Source organism: Bufo gargarizans, chromosome 6 (genome assembly GCF_014858855.1).
Source record: "Bufo gargarizans isolate SCDJY-AF-19 chromosome 6, ASM1485885v1, whole genome shotgun sequence".
Taxonomy (NCBI): Eukaryota; Metazoa; Chordata; class Amphibia; order Anura; family Bufonidae; genus Bufo; species Bufo gargarizans.
In genome coordinates, this window is record NC_058085.1 from 368377353 (window position 1) to 368397974 (window position 20622).

Genomic DNA, 20622 nt, shown 5'->3' on the forward strand with positions numbered 1-20622 from the left:
TTTTTATTTTACTTTCCACCTTACAGATTACATTGATCTGTACTCTGTCAACTACTGTCATCACCCCCCACTGTATCTCGATTGATTCCCAAAAGTCTCACATTCCCTAGAAAGTGATTGAGTTGCGAATCTTCGTAAGGCGATTTTATTAGCGCACATGCGAATATCTACACTTGTCCCAGAACAGAGGCAAAGGGCTTTGCATTCATACATTAGTGAATTGAGTTGCGAATCTTCGTAAGGCGATTTTATTAGCGCACATGCGAATATCGGCACGTCCCAGAACAGAGGCAAAGGGCTTTGCATTCATACATTAGTGAATTGAGTTGCGAATCTTCGTAAGGCGATTTTATTAGCGCACATGCGAATATCGGCACGTCCCAGAACAGAGGCAAAGGGCTTTGCATTCATACATTAGTGAATTGAGTTGCGAATCTTCGTAAGGCGATTTTATTAGCGCACATGCGAATATCGGCACGTCCCAGAACAGAGGCAAAGGGCTTTGCATTCATACATTAGTGAATTGAGTTGCGAATCTTCGTAAGGCGATTTTATTAGCGCACATGCGAATATCTACACTTGTCCCAGAACAGAGGCAAAGGGCTTTGCATTCATACATTAGTGATTGAATTGAGCTGCGAATCTTCGTAAGGCGATTTTATTAACGCAAATGCAAATATCTACACTTGTCCCCAGAACAGAGAGGCAAAGGCCTGTGCATTCATATAGTATAGCACCATATTCGCGAATACGTAGAACTTCGTAAAATTCGATTTACGAATATTCGTATTTTTTATTTTACTTTCCACCTTACAGATTACATTGATCTGTACTCTGTCAACTACTGTCATCACCCCCCACTGTATCTCGATTGATTCCCAAAAGTCTCACATTCCCTAGAAAGTGATTGAGTTGCGAATCTTCGTAAGGCGATTTTATTAGCGCACATGCGAATATCTACACTTGTCCCAGAACAGAGGCAAAGGGCTTTGCATTCATACATTAGTGATTGAATTGAGCTGCGAATCTTCGTAAGGCGATTTTATTAACGCAAATGCAAATATCTACACTTGTCCCCAGAACAGAGAGGCAAAGGCCTGTGCATTCATATAGTATAGCACCATATTCGCGAATACGTAGAACTTCGTAAAATTTGATTAACGAAAATTCGTATTTTTTATTTTACTTTCCACCTTACAGATTACATTGATCTGTACTCTGTCAACTACTGTCATCACCCCCCACTGTATCTCGATTGATTCCCAAAAGTCTCACATTCCCTAGAAAGTGATTGAGGTGCGAATCTTCGTAAGGCGATTTTATTAGCGCACATGCGAATATCTACACTTGTCCCAGAACAGAGGCAAAGGGCATTGCATTCATACATTAGTGATTGAATTGAGTTGCGAATCTTCGTAAGGCGATTTCATTAGCGCACATGTGAATTTTGCATAGCATATGTATTATGCGATGCGAAAATTCGAATTATCGCATATGCGAAATAATAACGAATTTGAATAATCGCGAATATTTTACGAATATTCTTTCGAATATTCACAAAATTTCGCGAATTCGAATATGGGACATGCCGCTCAACACTAGTGCTGGGCCTAAATTTATGACAATGGACTGTTGCAGTGGTGGGTGACGTGAAGCCTGATTCTCTGCTATGACATGCAGACTGATTCTCTGCTGACATGAAGCCAGATTGTCTGTTACGGGACCTCTCTCCTCTGCCTGGGTGCTGGGCCTAAATATATGCCAATGGACTGTTGCAGTGGTGGCTGACGTGAAGCCTCATTCTCTGCTATGACATGCAGACTAATTCTCTGCTGACATGAAGACAGATTCTCTGTTACGGGACCTCTCTCCTCTGCCTGGGTGCCGGGGCCTAAATATCTGAGAATGGACTGTTCCAGTGGTGGGTGACGGGAAGCCAGATTCTCTGCTATGGAACCTCTCTCCAATTGATTTTGGTTAATTTTTATTTATTTAATTTTTATTTTTATTCATTTCCCTATCCACATTTGTTTGCAGGGGATTTACCTACATGTTGCTGCCTTTTGCAGCCCTCTAGCTCTTTCCTGGGCTGTTTTACAGCCTTTTTAGTGCCGAAAAGTTCGGGTCCCCATTGACTTCAATGGGGTTCGGGTTCGGGACGAAGTTCGGATCGGGTTCGGATCCCGAACCCGAACATTTCCGGGATGTTCGGCCGAACTTCTCGAACCCGAACATCCAGGTGTTCGCTCAACTCTATTTATACACATGAAAAAAAAAAATTAAAAATTCTATAAAAATTTGTAACATAAAAAACTGGATTTAAACAGTAGGTCATTTTCTGACGACACATTCCCTTTAAGTAACTAAAGGTTTGTTACAATGTATCACTACAGGAAATTCTCAGAGCCAAGCTAGGCACAAGTTTTCTTCTTTCCTGGACTCGGACCTACGCTGATACATTGTAACAATCACGTAGCAGTGTAAGCAGGACTAGATGGGTTTTACAGGCTCTGAATATAAACAATAAATGTTTCCATTCACTGACAACTATAGGTCTTGAAAATGGTTAGAAATGTAAGCAGAAAGTGGGAGATTTATCAAGACTGGGACTTTCTGCGCTGCGGAAGGATGCGCCTAATTTATGACAAGGCGCACCCCTCATCATAAAGTAGGCGCAATTCTCCCGCAGTCCGTGCGCCTAACCAGAAATCTATGACAGCTCAGAGCTGCCATAGATTTCTGGCTTCATTTATGCCATAAAACTGAATATAAATTTGCCGCAGAGGCTGGCCACGCCGCCTTCCCCGTCCTTGCCATGCCCCCTTTCAGAAATATGTCGAGAATGGTGAAAAGTAGTAGATGCGACTATTTTTTGAATAGTTGCAGTTAGAGAATTCGCACATTTTAACTCCACTTTTCAGACGCACAGGAAGTGATAAATCCAAAGTATATTAGAAAGTGTCAGAATATCTTTATTTCCACACAGCTATATAATTGCTAAATGTATAAAAATATGCAATAAATCTAGCGTTCGGCCTTCGCTCTCCCGGGGTTTTATTCTCTTTGCAATATGCCGAGGTAGATTTCCTTCCATTGACTTCTTGCACGAATTGTAGGATTAAAAACTCCTCATCTCCTGACTGTAACCTAAACAAGAAGCCAGCGGCTCCATAATTATCCTTCAATTAAAAGCGGCGTAGGTGTTCTCCCTGAAGGGAGTTGGTTTATCTGTGTTATATTGATTACGCCTACTTTCTTCCCTCACAGAAATGTTATTACAGCTGGCGAGGATTAAGATAGTAAAATATTCATTTAACCTTTCATGATCGGATGCGCAAAATTTAACAGCAAACAGAATTCGAGATGTTTCTTAGCTGGTGCTAAGAAAATGACAGAGTTTCAGAAAAAAATGTAAATTTTTTAGTAATATTTCTATTTTTGCTTGAAGGAGGGTTCAAAAAATGCTTTGTCTTAAAATTAATATCAGCGCCTATTAGGTCATATGGATGTCATGCACAGGGTCTTCCACTGAGGTCCTCCAACTTCACACCCATTACATCTTTAAGAACAGCTCCCACTTTGGTTGAGAAAGTTTATGCCTTGCTTCCCCCACCCACTCATCAAGAAAGCAAGTGAGTACTGCTTCCCCCGCACATTCATACTTAAAGCCTGTGAGTCCTGCTTCCCCGTCTACTCATAGAGAAAGCCTGTGAGTCCTGCTTCCTCTGCCCACTCATAGAGAAAGCCTGTGAGCCCTGCTCCCCCCCCCCACTCATAGAAAAAGCCTGTGAGCCCTGCTTCCCCCACCCACTCATCAAGAAAGCAAGTGAGGACTGCTTCCCCCGCACATTCATACTTAAAGCCTGTGAGTCATGCTTCCCCCCACTCATAGAGAAAGCCTGTGAGTCCTGCTTCCTCTACCCACTCATAGAGAAAGCCTGTGAGTCCTGCTTCCTCTACCCACTCATAGAGAAAGCCTGTGAGTCCTGCTTCCTCTACCCACTCATAGAGAAAGCCTGTGAGTCCTGCTTCCTCTACCCACTCATAGAGAAAGCCTGTGAGTCATGCTCCCCCCCCCCACTCATAGAGAAAGCCTGTGAGTCCTGCTTTCTCTACCCACTCATAGAAAAAACCTGTGAGTCCTGCTTCTTTCGTCCACTTAGAGAGAAAACCTGTGAGTCCTGCTTCCCTCACCCACTCATAGAGAAAGCCTGTGAGCTCTGCTTACCCAACCCACTCATAGAGGAAGCTTGTGAGTCCTGCTTTTCCCGTCCACTCAGAGAGAAAACCTGTGAGTCCTGCTTCCTCTACCCACTCATAGAGAAAGCCTGTGACTCCTGCTTCCCTCATTCACTTATAGAGGAAGCCCATAAGTGCTGCTTTCCCCACCCACTTATAGAGGAATCCTGTTTGTCCTGCTTCCCCCGTCCACTCATAGAAGAAGCTTGTTAGCCCTGCTTCCCCCACCCACTCATAGAAAAAGCCTGTGAGTCCTGCTTCAATGTCTACTCATAGAAAAAGCCTGTGAGTCCTGCTTCCCCCACCCACTCATAGAGAAAGCCTGTGAGTCCTGCTTCCCTCATTCACTTATAGAGGAATCCTATGAGTCCTGCTTCCCCGTCTACTCATAGAGAAAGCCTGTGAGTCCTGCTTCCTTTACCCACTCATAGAGGAAAGCCTATGAGTCCTGCTTCCCCCACCCACTCATAAAGGAAGCCTGTGAGTCCTGCTTCCTCTGCCCACTCATAGAGAAAGCCTGTGAGTCCTGCTTCCCTCATTCACTTATAGAGGAACCCTATGAGTCCTGCTTCCCTTCCTACTCATAGAGGAAGCCTATATATCCTGCTTTCCCCACCCACTCATAGAGAAAGCCTAATAGTCCTGCTTCCCCCACCCACTCATAGCAGAAGCCTGTGAGTCCTGCTTCCCCTGCCCACTGATATAGAATGCCTTTGAGTCCTGCTTCCTCTGCCCACTGATATAGAATGCCTGTGAGTCCTGCTTCCGTTGCTTACTCATAGAGAAAGCCTGTGAATGATGCTTCCCCCACCCACTCATAGAGAAAAATATTAAGTCCTGCTTTCCCTGTCCAGTTATAAAAAAGCTAGTGAGTCCTGCTTCCCCTGTTCACTTATAGAGAAATCCTATGAGTCCTGCTTCGACCCCCCCCCCCTCTCACAAATGAAGCCTGTGAGTCCTGCTTCTTCTGTGGTAGAGGCGGAAGTGGATGTCTCTGCGGGGGTTGGAGAGGGACCTCCTAGTCAGACATGTTTGCTCGCTGCTCGCTCACACTTTCAGAAGTCTCATAGCAGTGAAATGAGAGGACACTGCACAGGCGCAGCATGCTCTTTGCTTGCAGTGGGTCCCCATTTTTGACACTGGGGCAGATCATAGAGGTGGGACCACTCCTATCGGAAAATTATATCATATCTTATCAATATGATATAAATGTCCCAGATGGGAATACCCTTTCAGAGCATCATACTGCAGGCTGGCAGTCTTGTGCACATACATGCTCTTGGCTCTGCCGGTCTCTCTCGGTGTATACTCGACACATTAATGGCTCGCTACACAAAACCAAGAGGGTATCCACCGACTAGAGACCATCGCTAGCCCTTTGCCTGGTATAATGGTGCAAAACATTGCTTGAGAAGTTTATAGACACCAGTAGCTGTAAAACAAGAATATGTTAACAGTGGTGACCCTTCCCCATCCCATCTCTATCACTATATCGGACATGGTTGTCCAGTCCTCTGTGCTCATAGAAAAGCCTCCTACTGTAAATCATGACAACCCTCATAGAAAAGTGGTTACAAAATTCTGAACTGGATTCCTTTTGCTTTTATGGATCGCCATTGTGTAACCTGATGGTATTTGAGTGTGTGTCCTGGACAGTGCTCTCCATCTGCTATCACTATGTAACGCTATTTAATGTTATGTTCTCAACTTTTTTTTTAAGAGAGATTTCTGTGTAATGGGAGAGAGGAAAACCTATCGAAAGAGGAGACCCGGATCCAAGTGTCTGCTGGGAAAAGACTACCTGAGGACCATCACAGAGCCCTGTCTCTGCTCACACTGGGATTTTGAGTGGTGAATAATTTGCCTAAATAATTTGTTCAATTAATATTTTTGATTAACATGTTCAGTACATGTCTACAGTACACATTGGGTTAAGTAACTTCTTGGCTGGAAATATAGGGGCTACACTTAGCCTAGTTTCACACCAGCAAGCTGTTCTGGCAGAGAGTTCACCAAATCTGGCCTAGATGGATCCTGCCATTCACCGCCAGACTCCATTAACTACATGAGTGCCAGGTTTCAGTACATGCAGCGTTATGGAGTAGTTGTAGTCTGATAGAGTCATAACTCAAAACTCGTTCCTCAGGTGTCAGGGCGTAACCAGGAAAGGCTGGACTCCAGAGCAAACATACAGAAAAATAAAAATTCTTAAAAATTACTCAGCAATTAAACATGTCCTGATACTTACAAGTTTAGGAATAAGGTAACAAAATAAGGGTGCATTCACATCACCGTTTAGCTTTCCGTTCTTCTGATCCAAACAGGATCCAGTCAAAAAAAACGGATCCTGTTGCATCAGTTATCATCCGTTTGAGACATTTCCATCTGAGATCCGTTTTTTATACGGGAAAAAACTGCATGCAGTACTTTTGTTTCCATTTAAAAAAAACGGATCTCAGATGGAAATGGCTCAAACGGATGACAACTGATGCAACAGGATCTGTTTTTTTTTTTTTACTGGATCCTGTTTTTTTCCCCCTCTTTCTCTGACAGATCAGAAGAACGGAAAGCTAAACGGTGATGTGAATGCACCCTAAGGGTGGGTTCACATCTGCGTTCTGGATTCCGTTATGGCTTTCCATTATAACATGGTTATAATGGAAAATAACGGAATCCATAAGACGGAAGCCTTTAAGAGGCATTCCGTTTTGATCCGTCTTTATAGAAGTCTATAGGAATCATAACGGATCCGCCTGGTTCCCGTTATGCAAGACGAAAAACCAAGTCCTGTCGACAGGACTTTTTTCTCCGTTCTGCATAACGGAAGCGGGACGGATCCGTTATGATTCCCATAGACTTCTATTAAGGCGGAATGCCTTTTCAAGGCTTCCGTTTTGCATTCCGTCATAATACAAGTCTATGGACAGAAAAATTGATCCGTCCTTCCGTCCTATGGATTCCGTTATCTTCTGTTATAACCATGTTATAACGGAAAGCCATAACGAAATACCTAACGCTAGTGTGAACCCACCCTAAATCAGGCTTTATATGAACCATTAACATGTTTTTATCATTCAGACCCCAGACCAGACCTCCAAATTATTAGACCACGACCAGACCTAAGTTACCAAACCTCAGACCAGACCCCTTAATTATCAGACCCGAGTCCCCTAAATTATAAGACCCCAGACCAGACCCCTAAAGTATCAGATTCCAGGCGTGACCCTCTGATTTAAAGATCTCAGACCAGAACCCTTAATTATAAGACCTCAGAACTCTGGTTTATAAGAATTTAGACTCCAGACCAGACCCGAATCTACTTACTAGTCTTCCTGTTGGTCTTTCAGTCTCATTGTGAATGTATGAGTACAAGGTAATTAAAAAGGGAAACTCCACCTTATATATTAGATTAAGGTTCCATTCACACTAAGGTTATGGCACACTTAATGTAACGGAGCCGACACAGCTCGGCTGAATCCATTACAGATACCATTGACTCCTGACCGACCCCACTGAACTTTACAAGCTGAGGCTTAGTTCACACTAACAGTAATGGGGCCCGGTGGGGTTCCAGTATTTTTGACATTTTGCAGACTGTTCTATTCTGATCATAAAAATTATTGAAACAAAGACCCTGAAGGCCCCATTAAATGGTTTTTTCGAGAGTTTTATTCTTTAACTTCTGTCCTAGCCATGCATAAAACATTGACTGTGTGGTGTACTCGCATTACTGATGCAGGAGACGTTTCTTGGTTCTAACACGGATTGTGTGATACCAGGCACGGTAAATAGTTCTTCTTCTGCTGTTATCACAAACTTTGGTCCCCTGGTAAGCTTTAACTTTCCACCGTCCCTGTGTCTGGGACGTCAGCAGTGACAAAACACTGAGAAGTCTAGTGGCTGGTCTACGCATTCGCAGAGACAGGACCCTGTGCATGCGTAGAAGACATTATTAGCCAAACAGCCTCAACTACTAGTCTATTAGGCTGGAGTTGGTTGGTTGCTCTGGTGTTTGGACTCCCATAAAACAGCTGTCAGGAGTCTTCATTTGGTCAATGAAGGTCAAGATCAAGTGGTCTTCCCATTCTAGTACAAACCTCTCATACAGGGACGTTGCAAGTTCACGTGGGTGGCAGCTTTGTGGCCGCCTGTCCACTCATATCACTGGAGATGATGGAAGCTTAGGGGTGAGAGTACATGGAGGTGTCCTTCACCGACATAGATTTCAGTGGCCGCTCATGCATAGACCATTAACTTGACATTGTTGGAAATCCCAACTCCGGGACCCCAATGTAGCTGATATTCAGAAGCTACGATAAAGTAAAGACCTGCAGACCATCTGCCTGCTGGACACCTGCTCCATGTCTACCTTCTCTTGTTGCCCCTTAAGACCGCGAGGAACGCTCTTCAGTTTCATATACGTTTAGGAGCCACTAATGAAGGCGAGTCGGTCCTTAAGGGGAGTCAGGAAACGTTGTTTTTCATTTTGTTAAATATTAATGTGAGTCTTTGATTCTCTAAAGTCAACTTAGTGAAGAGTTTTTAATCAGCATGTCGCCCGCAGGCGCGTTTTATGATTAGAGGCTGAGAAAGCGTTCACAGACATTTTATTTAATGTAAAGACTTGGAAAAAATTGATTGAACTTTGGGTCCTGGTGAAGTCTCGTAGATACTACGGAGATCGGCAGTAAGAAAGCGAGGTAGAAGATGGAGACTGAGATGTTTCTGGCTGACATCGGTAAAGAGGACAAACGTCTCCATGTCTAATAGGTTATGGGCCAACTGGCCAACGGCTTGTGGACCTCCCTACTCAGGGGCATTAGAAGAGAAATGAGGGGGCCCTGTGCAAAAAACAGCATGTGGACCCCCATTCCAAGAGCATCTCTGAACCCTACAACTTCTGATATTAACTCTTTCCCCCTATACATTTTAGGGCTTAGTGACCAAGGATAAATATATATTTTTCATCATCACATTCCAGGAGCTTTTATTATAATCTTTTGTTGTTGATGTAGCCGTATGTGGACTTGCATGTTGTGGGACAAGTTGTCCTTTTTAGTGGCACCATTTTGGGGTACACATAACTCATTAATTAACATTTATTAACTCTTTCAACATTTTTACGTACAATTTGTGACATTCACTTTGCGGCAAAAATACCATGATAACTTTATTTTCTGGATCATTACGATTGCAACAATACTAAATATATACACTTTTCATAGATTTACCAATTTTGCAAATCCTCCCCTGCACAACACAAACGGGACGGATCCGTTATGCAGGACATACACTTCTATTGTGACGGAATGAATAACGGAATGCCTCTAATTGCATTCCGTTATGCATCTCGTCGTAGAATTGCGTTATGCAATTCTGCTTTTAACACCAAACGAAGCGTGAACGAATTTCATAACATGAAATTCGCTCATCTCTATCCATAATGTTTAAGGGATTTAACGTCCCTGGTGGTCTAGGGCAGTAAAGGGTGCAAATGCCTTTAGCCCCGCCTCTGGCAACTGTAAGATATATATCCCCTACAACAGAAAGGGGTTCACTATAAAAAAAAAGGGTTTTAGTCGCACTGTGGGCTATTAATTGTTTTTTTTTAAAATTGACGAACAGAGTATTTTTTCCCAGGTAAATAAAAATAATTAAATATATATATAATAGAATAAAATAAAAATGGCATAACCTGTGCAGAGAGAAGCACGGTGAGTTTACAATCCAGAATATTTGAAATTCAAAAATATGCTTTTTGGAGGTCATGGGCATTATATACTGTATCATGTTGGCAGCCATTTTGTGGGAGGAGCCAATTTGCTAGGCACCAATAACTCTCTATTATTTTTTCCCAGTGACTACGGCTATGAGAGACAAGGAAAGAACCAGTGCACGCCGGCCTTCTGGTTTAACCCAGCATCGATCTGGAAAGACTGCGGTCAGGGACAGAGCTACCTCCGGAGCAGCGGGTAAGATGTCTGACAGAACGCTCCTGCTCGAGTTGACGCTGTTATAAAATCTGCAAACTCGCAGAATATTCCAATGTAATGTATTTCTTACACTTGAGGTTAGGTTTTATGAAGATTGACTGCTGTTTATGAGAAGAAATGTTACTGCTGCTCTATGGAAACCATCAGCAGGCTGTTACTGATCTTGTTTCTATGTGTATCTTTTAGTACTTGGAGTATATAATAGTATCATACTGCGAATAGGATGTGGATAATCATCATGTTTATACCCTACGTAGAATGTTTTATAGACAGATGAATATACAGGATCATTATATCAATACCGGAAACAATAGCACTTCTTTCATACTTTACACCAGGGGTGCATCTAGCCTTCCTGCTGCCTGAGGCGAAACAGGGCCCCTCCCTCCCCAATGCCAATTTCTTAACCTAACCCCTTCTATTAAGCTCAGGGCCCTTCGGCTGCCCCCTCTTGCCTCTACCTGGGGCGATCGCCTCACCTGGCCTCATTGGTGGTGTACCCCTGCTTTACACAATAATACACTGTGTACATACATTACATTACTTATCCTGTATTATACTCCAGAGCTGCGCTCACTATTCTGCTTGTGAAGTCACTGTGTACATACATTACTTATCCTGTACTGATCCTGAGTTACATCCTGTATTATACTCCAGAGCTGCACTCACTATTCTGCTGGTGCAGTCACTGTGTACATACATTACTTATCCTGTACTGATCCTGAGTTACATCCTGTATTATACTCCAGAGCTGCACTCACTATTCTGCTGGTGCAGTCACTGTGTACATACATTACATTACTTATCCTGTACTGATCCTGAGTTACATCCTGTATTATACTCCAGAGCTGCACTCACTATTCTGCTGGTGCAGTCACTGTGTACATACATTACATATCCCGTCCTGATCCTGAGTTACATCCTGTATTATCCTCCAGAGCTACACTCACTATTCTGCTGGTGGGGTCACTGTGTACATACATTACTTATCCTGTACTGATCCTGAGTTACATCCTGTATTATACTCCAGAGCTGCACTCACTATTCTGCTGGTGCAGTCACTGTGTACATACATTACTTATCCTGTACTGATCCTGAGTGACATCTTGTATTATACTCCAGAGCTGCACTCACTATTCTGCTGGTGCAGTCACTGTGTACATACATTACATTACTTATCCTGTACTGATCCTGAGTTACATCCTGTATTATACTCCAGAGCTGCACTCACTATTCTGCTGGTGCAGTCACTGTGTACATACATTACATATCCCGTACTGATCCTGAGTTACATCCTGTATTATCCTCCAGAGCTACACTCACTATTCTGCTGGTGCAGTCACTGTGTACATACATTACTTATCCTGTACTGATCCTGAGTTACATCCTGTATTATACTCCAGAGCTGCACTCACTATTCTGCTGGTGGGGTCACTGTGTACATACATTACTTATCCTGTACTGATCCTGAGTTACATCCTGTATTATACTCCAGAGCTGCACTCCCTATTCTGCTAGTGCAGTCACTGTGTACATACATTACTTATCCTGTACTGATCCTGAGTTCCATCCTGTATTATACTCCAGAGCTGCACTCACTCTTCTGCTGGTGGAGTCACTATGTACATACATTACTTATCCTGTACTGATCCTGAGTTATATCCTGTATTATACTCCAGAGCTGCACTCACTATTCTGCTGGTGCAGTCACTGTGTACATACATTACTTATCCTGTACTGATCCTGAGTTACATCCTGTATTATACCCCAGAGCTGCACTCACTATTCTGCTGGTGCAGTCACTGTGTACATACATTACTTATCCTGTACTGATCCTGAGTTACATCCTGTATCATACTCCAGAGCTGCACTCACTATTCTTCCAGAGTACATAATGTATGTTCTGTACACTGTGATTTGGTGTGGTATATGAGCGCAGTCAGGTGTGTAACACGAGGTATTGCGCTGGTTGATGTTGCTGTTGTTGTGTTGCAGATATCGGAGGATTGTGTCCAATAACTGCACGGACGGATTACGGGAGCAGTTCTCCCCCAAGCCCCAGGCCTGCTTAGGAAGAGCTCCACAAGGACTGCAGCTCACCACTACTGATGGCAAACTGGGGGTGCAGAGCGGGCAGAACGTCACCTTCCTCGTTCACCTGGAGGAGGTAGGATCAGGGTGACTCTGTAGTCTGATCACAGGTGACCCCACGAACACCTCAACCCCAAGAGACGGGCATTACGGATGCGGACCCATTTATTTCAATGGGTCTGCAAATCCGAAGATGCAGAATGGAAGCACGGAACACTACGGAGTGCTTTCTGGGGTTCCGTTCCGTGCCTCCTCACTGCAGAAAGAGAAAACATGCTCTATCTTTTTGCAGAACGGAGGGATCGCGGACCCATTAAAGTGAATGGGTCTGCGATCCTCATGCGGCTGGGCCACGGACGGTGCCCGTGCATTGCGGACCACAATTTGCGGTTCACAACACAAGCACGGGACACCAACGGTCGTGTGAACGAGCCCTAACAATGCACAGTACAAATCACTGCAAGTAACACTGCACAGTACAACTCACTGCAAGTAACACTGCACAGTACAACTCACTGCAAGTAACACTGCACAGTACAACTCACTGCAAGTAACACTGCACAGTGCAACTTCCTGCAAATAACACTGCACAGTACAACTCACTGCAAATAACTCTGCACAGTACAACTTACTGCAAGTAACACTGCACTGTACAACTTCCTGCAAATAACTCTGCACAGTACAACTCACTGCAAGTAACACTGCACAGTACAACTCACTGCAAGTAACACTGCACAGTGCAACTCACTGCAAGTAACACTGCACAGTGCAACTCACTGCAAGTAACACTGCACAGTGCAACTCACTGCAAGTAACACTGCACAGTATAACTTCCTGCAAGTAACACTGCACAGTACAACTTAATGCAAGTAACACTGCACAGTACAACTCACTGCAAGTAACACTGCACAGTACAACTCACTGCAAGTAACACTGCACAGTACAACTTACTGCAAGTAACACTGCACAGTACAACTCACTGCAAGTAACACTGCACAGTACAACTTACTGCAAGTAACACTGCACAGTACAACTCACTGCAAGTAACAGTGCACAGTACAACTTACAACAAGTAACACTGCACAGTACAACTCACTGCAAGTAACACTGCACAGTACAACTCACTGCAAGTAACACTGCATAGTACAGCTCACTGCAAGTAACACTGCACAGTACAACTCACTGCAAGTAACAGTGCACAGTACAACTTACTGCAAGTAACACTGCACATTACAACTCACTGCAAGTAACACTGCATAGTACAACTCACTGCAAGTAACACTGCACAGTACAACTCACTGCAAGTAACACTGCACAGTACTACTCACTGCAAGTAACACTGCACAGTACAACTCACTGCAATTAACACTGCACAGTGCAACTCACTGCAAGTAACACTGCACAGTGCAACTCACTGCAAGTAACACTGTACAGTACAACTCACTGCAAGTAACACTGCACAGTACAACTTACTGCAAGTAACACTGCACAGTGCAACTTCCTGCAAATAACACTGCACAGTACAACTCACTGCAAATAACTCTGCACAGTACAACTTACTGCAAGTAACACTGCACAGTGCAACTCACTGCAAGTAACACTGCACAGTACAACTCACTGCAAGTAACACTGCACAGTACAACTCACTGCAAGTAACACTGCACAGTACAACTCACTGCAAGTAACAATGCACAGTACAACTCACTGCAAGTAACACTGCACAGTACAACTTACTGCAAATAACACTGCACAGTACAACTTACTGCAAATAACACTGCACAGTACAACTTACTGCAAATAACTCTGCACAGTACAACTCACTGCAAATAACACTGCACAGTGCAACTTACTGCAAATAACACTGCACAGTGCAACTTCCTGCAAGTAACACTGCACAGTACAACTCACTGCAAGTAACACTGCACAGTACAACTCACTGCAAGTAACACTGCACAGTACAACTTACTGCAAGTAACACTGCACAGTATAACTCACTGCAAGTAACACTGCACAGTACAACTCACTGCAAGTAACACTGCACAGTACAACTCACTGAAAGTAACACTGCACAGTACAACTCACTGAAAGTAACACTGCACAGTACAATACACTCCAGTACAATACACTCACTACTCCCTACATAACATCTTCAGCTCTGCTACATCACCCGAGCCGACAGAGCGATAATATGATTTTTTAAATAAAAATTGTATCAGGTTGTCATCTGCAGCGCATGTTCAGCGGGGGTTATCGCTGTCGCTGCTCTCCTCAAAATCCAAATATCTGTGTGTCTTTCAGGGATTTCATGCTTTCCTCATCAAAGGGCAGACATTGGAAGAAGCCGAGTCCTCCCTGCAGCAGCACAGAGTATTTCAGGAGAGGAGGGTGCTTAGGTTGTGGGGCAGTGACCTGCCCGCTCCTGTGGTGCTGTTAGCGAGGACAGGGCTTCACCAGTCTTCCTGAGAAAGAGACACGTGGCAGAGGGCTCCCCTCCCCGATCCAGGTTGTGGTCTCCGCACCCCCTAGAGTCAAGGATCGGAATTACAACCTGAGTCATCCTCCTTGATCTGAGGACTGCAGGAAATAACAGCGTAACCTGCTCTTCTCCTTGCTTCGCTCAGATACAAATACATGCAGCAATTTCTCCCGGAGGTCCCCGGGTTACGGAAGAGCCGGCAGTTCTGGAACCTAATTACAGGAGTATTGTGTCTTTTCCGCCACGTATCACCGCCAATCTGCGCTGTCATTTACTTTGCCATTTTTGTCCCCAGTTCCGTTATTTTCCAGCGAGTCTGAAAGTGGAGTGATAATAGATAGTGGAAAATGAATTTGAAACGCGTCAGCGTGTCGTGCATACAGCATCCCGCGCAGGGCGGTGGGCGATTAGGGCACTGACATTCACAGTCTACCGTATATAGCGCCACTTTTCCCATAAGGCATCGGTGGACAGGGACTTTACATTTCTATAGGGCTTCCGTATTCCACCGCGCAGTACACACTGCGGGCTGCCGTCATCCACACTGGAACCCGGAGGAAACCCCCACAAACACGGGGAGAACATGCAAACCCCATGCAGATGTGTCCTCACAGGACCCCAGCGCTGCAGAGCGACAGTGATAACCCAGGAATCCCAGGCTGGTGGCGCTATTATGGATTGAGCATGGTATTAGTTGGGAATGGTATTACTGGCTATGTTTTCTTGGAAGTATTAGTCTGAATATTAAAAGAGCACTGTATGGCGGCATTTGTTTGTGAATGTTATGATTGCATCTATTTGGTGGCAGTATTAAGTATGAATATAAACTGAGCACTATATGGCAGTATTGTTTGTGAAAGGTATGATTGCATCTATTTAGTGGCAGAGTTAGTCTGATTCTCAATTGAAACATTGAGCGCTGTATGGCGGTATTTTATGGAAATGCTATGACATATTTTGTGGCAGTATTAGTTTGACTATAGTTTAGAACTGCATGGTGGTATTATGTGTGAATGCCATGATTGCATCTATTTAGTTGCAGAGTTATTAATACATTGAGCGCTGTATGGCGGTATTTTTTGGAAAGACTGACTTATTTTGTGGCAGTAGTAGTCTGACTATTGCTTGAACTCTGTATGGTGTTATTTGCAAATGCTATGATTGCATCTATGTGGTGGCAGTGCTAGTCTGAATATTAATGGAGCACTATATGGTGATATATATTATTTGGTTAAAGGTATGATTGCATCTATATGCGGTATTAGTCTTACACTGTAAAATTGACCAATGTGTGCGGGTATTACTTGATTGCTGTATTAGTCTGACTCTTAGTTAATAAACTGAACAATGTATGGCGGTATTATTGGAAACAGTATGTTGAATGTTAGAGGAGTATTGTATACAGAATATATGGTGATGTTCTTTGGTGTCTTTGTCAGTACTGCGGTATGTTAGCACTGTGCGGCGGTATTATATAAGGAATATATGGTAAATGTTCTTTGGTTTCTTTGTCAGTACTGCGGTATGTTGGCACTGTACGGCAGTATTATATAAGGAATATATGGTGATGTTCTTTGGTTTCTTTGTCAGTACTGCGGTATGTTGGCACTGTGCGGCGGTGTTATATAAGGAATATATGGTGATGTTCTTTGGTTTCTTTGTCAGTACTGCGGTATGTTGGCACTGTGCGGCGGTGTTATATAAGGAATATATGGTGATGTTCTTTGGTTTCTTTGTCAGTACTGCAGTATGTTGGCACTGTGTGGCGGTATTATATAAGGAATATATGGTGATGTTCTTTGGTTTCTTTGTCAGTACTGCGGTATGTTGGCACTGTGCGGCGGTGTTGTATAAGGAATATATGGTGATGTTCTTTGGTTTCTTTGTCAGTACTGCGGTATGTTGGCACTGTGCGGCGGTGTTACATAAGGAATATATGGTGATATTTGTGTCAGTAATAGGTTGCCACTGTATGGTGCTTATTTAGAGGCTGTTTGGCAGCATTATTAGTGCTTCATTTTACATTGTATTTGTAAAAATATTCCCTGCGGACGCTGCAATCTGTAGTATTACATGGGGCTGCGGCTGAACACGGTGACACACTCATCTCTGCTGCATCTATACCTTATGAAATGCCAGTCTTAGTCAGGTTCTTACATCACGTAAGTCTCTTATACCGTCTTGAATTGTAACTCCAGCGGAGAACGCGCCGCTGCCTCCGGAACATGTGTCAGAAATGGATTTGCAGAACAGTCGCCTTATCCCACTCGAGCAGCTCATTTCCACTTTAATTTATATTCATAATCTCGGAGACGGAGACATTGTCTGAGGACAGCGAATCACTTTTAATATTTCATATCCAGCAGGCCCAGAAGAAGTCCGGCCGCCGAGATGTTTGTGGGTCATGTGTCTAAAGTCGATTAGCTTTGTGCAATGTGCAGACAGCCACTGGCGACACCAAACCTGCCGTGAAAACTTTTTAATCGTTTCTGTAGCCGCTCCTTTGTAACTGACGCGGGAACGTTCCGACAACCCTGGAAAAAAGGAGGGAGGACGTATGGGATGAGTACTGATTAGGACGAGTCTAGAAGATGGCAGGCTAAGGCTTCAAGGAGCATTAAGAATGCTGACCCGGTCCTGGCTTAACGCAAAGTTATAATTGGAAGACTTTGGGGAACGTTCAATGTCATCAGGTTGGGATCTGAGGGAGGGTCGGCTGGTGCACAGGATATGGCGACAAGTTTGGGCAAATGACTCAAAGCATTTTTCCCCTTGTGCTTCTGTATTCAATAAGTGCATGTTAACAACTTGAATTTGTTTAGAATTTACGTTTTTGAGATTTGATTTGCGGAGAATTTCTCAAAATAGTGTCTGGCGCTTTAGATCAGTACAGGACAGGGAAGATGAAGATGGAGGATCACATGACCCTGGGAGGCGCGATGGCTGGCAGGCTTGCCCATAATACCTTGCGGTCTGCCTCAGCCAATCAGGAGGAGGAGATATAAAGAGGCACTGTATAAGGCTACTTTCACACTTGCGTTGATGTTTTCCGGTAATGAGTAGTGATGAGCGGCATAGGCAATATTCAAATTTGCAATGTTTTATGTTTTTTGGCCGAATATTCGCCATAAATTAGCAAATTCTAGAATTTGTGATCTCCAGTCTTTAATAACTTGATTGCGAAAATCGGCAATGTAATATATTAACACTAAAATAATCACAGCAGTACACTATGGAATTTGAAGGGCAGGAGATGCTTGGCTGTGTAGGGGTAGTAGTAGTGACAGTATTAGTCTTGGCGGCAGCAGCAGTACACTATGGAATCTGAAGACCGGAGATGTGTGGCTGTGTAGGGGTAGTAGTAGTGGCAGTATTAGTCTTGGCGGCAGCAGCAGTACACTATGGAATTTGAAGGGCAGGAGATGCTTGGCATGTGTAGGGGTAGTAGTAGTGGCAGTATTAGTCTTGGTGGCAGCATCAGTACACTATGGAATCTGAAGGGCAGGAGATGTGTGGCTGTGTAGGGGTAGTAGTAGTGGCAGTATTAGTCTTGGCGGCAGCAGCAGTACACTATGGAATCTGAAGGGCAGGAGATGTATGGATGTGTAGGGGTAGTAGTAATGGCAGTATTAGTCTTGGTGGCAGCAGCAGTACACTATGGAATCTGAAGGGCAGGAGATGTGTGGCTGTGTAAGGGTAGTAGTAGTGGCAGTATTAGTCTTGGCGGCAGCAGCAGTACACTATGGAATCTGAAGGACAGGAGATGTGTGGCTGTGTAAGGGTAGTAGTAGTGGCAGTATTAGTCTTGGCGGCAGCAGTAGTACCCTATGGAATTTGAAGGGCAGGAGATGCTTGGCATGTGTAGGGATAGTAGTAGTGGCAGTATTAGTCTTGGTGGCAGCATCAGTACACTATGGAATCTGAAGGGCAGGAGATGTATGGATGTGTAGGGGTAGTAGTAGTGGCAGTATTAGTCTTGGTGGCAGCAGCAGTACACTATGGAATCTGAAGGGCAGGAGATGTGTGGCTGTGTAAGGGTAGTAGTAGTGGCAGTATTAGTCTTGGCGGCAGCAGCAGTACACTATGGAATCTGAAAGGCAGGAGATGCATGGCTGTGTAGGGGTAGTAGTAGTGGCAGTATTAGTCTTGGCGGCTGAAGCAGTACACTATGGAATCTGAAGGGCAGGAGATGCATGGCTGTGTAGGGGTAGTAGTAGTGGCAGTATTAGTCTTGGCGGCAGCAGCAGTCCACTATGGAATCTGAAGGGCAGGAGATGCGTGGCTGTGTAGGGGTAGTAGTAGTGGCAGTATTAGTCTTGGCGGCAGCAGCAGTACACTATGGAATCTGAAAGGCACTATGGAATCTGATCAATACTAAGGGGTAGGCAACTTTCCTATTGGTTGCTAGGAATGTTGCTAAGTGCCGATATTTGCGATAAATTCCCAATAAATTTGCGATTAGAATATTCGCGAATACGAATATGTAGCACTATATCTAAATATTTGTGAGTTCTCGAAGTGGTGATATTCGCGATTAAAATTCGTGATTCGAATATTCACGCTCAACACTAGTATTGAGGTCCGGCAGAGGATCTTAATACCGAAAAAAACATTTCCGTTTTGTCCACATGCATTCTGAGAGGAAAGAGATCCGTTCAGGATGCATCAGGATGTCTTCCGTTCTGGCAGCATTGCGTTTTGTGACCTGACTTAAAAACAGAAAAATACGGATCCGGCACTAAAAACAATGTAAGTCAATGGTGAAAGGATACGGTTTTTTAGGAGCCTAAAAAAACAGATCCGTCACCCAATGACTTTCAATGTATTTAGTAACGGATAGATTTTTAGTTTTTTTTTTTTGTTTTGATTTCACACAACCGCATCCTAACGGAACAGATGTGTCCTGATGCGCAAAATCAAAACAGATCCGTTTTATTCCGGTATTGAGATCCTCTGCCGGATCTCAATACCGGAATTAACAATGCAAGTGTGAAAGTAGCCCGATGTCTTAAGCAGGGACGCCAGCTTGTTCACTGATGTGGCGGGCCGTCTCTGCCACAGGTAAAGAAAAGAACAGCAAATATATTTAGACACACAAACAATTACAATAGATAGGTTGATGTAAGAGGATCCTGTCAGGGGCGTAGATAGAACTCACTGGGCCCCATAGCAAGATTCTGAATGATGACTTGCACTTGAGGGCGACAGACGTGAGAGCGGAGACGGAGGAGGCTATGCTGGGTGCAGCACGCACACCTCTGTGTGTACTATACACGGCGCCTGCCAGCAATACACTGGCCAATCAGCAGCAGCCTCTTTGCGCTGATTTGCGCTGATTGGCCAGTGTGAAATGCAGGCACGCCCACAGCCCGGATCATCAGGTCAGACCGTGGGGGGGGGGGCCCGAGGGAGAATAAGTGCCGCTGCCGTATATTAACTTGATTCTGATTAAATGTCTGTGCACAGTAGACGGAGGGGGCGGGGCCTTCCATGCGCTATTGGCCCCCCTGTGCCGCGGGCCCCATAGCGACGGCATGGTCTGCCTATATTAGCAGTACGCCACTGGATCCTGTCACTTTGAACATGGTGTCTGAGCTGAAGGCCTCATGTTATAGAGCAGGAGGAGCTGAGCAGGTGTGGAAAAAGATTCAGTAAAACTTGTATTTCATCCATTTAAATTCCTAAAAATTCTGGGTTTTGAAGTCCAGGAGGCGGTCTTATCAGTGATTGACAGGAGGCGGTCCTATCAGTGATTGACAGGAGGCGGTCCTATCAGTGATTGACAGGAGGCGGTCCTATCAGTGATTGACAGGCTTTCCTCTA

General features: G+C 44.2%; 1 protein-coding gene across 1 annotated transcript in view; it reads left to right on the forward strand.

Annotated features, from left to right (window-relative positions):
- LOC122942243 (VPS10 domain-containing receptor SorCS3-like) overlaps positions 1-20622 on the forward strand; it is a 466943-nt gene that overhangs the window by 398773 nt on the left and 47548 nt on the right. Inside the window, 3 exon segments of the mRNA XM_044299746.1 lie at positions 5960-6090; positions 10098-10211; positions 12228-12399. Of these exon segments, the coding sequence (XP_044155681.1) occupies positions 5960-6090; positions 10098-10211; positions 12228-12399 (417 nt within the window).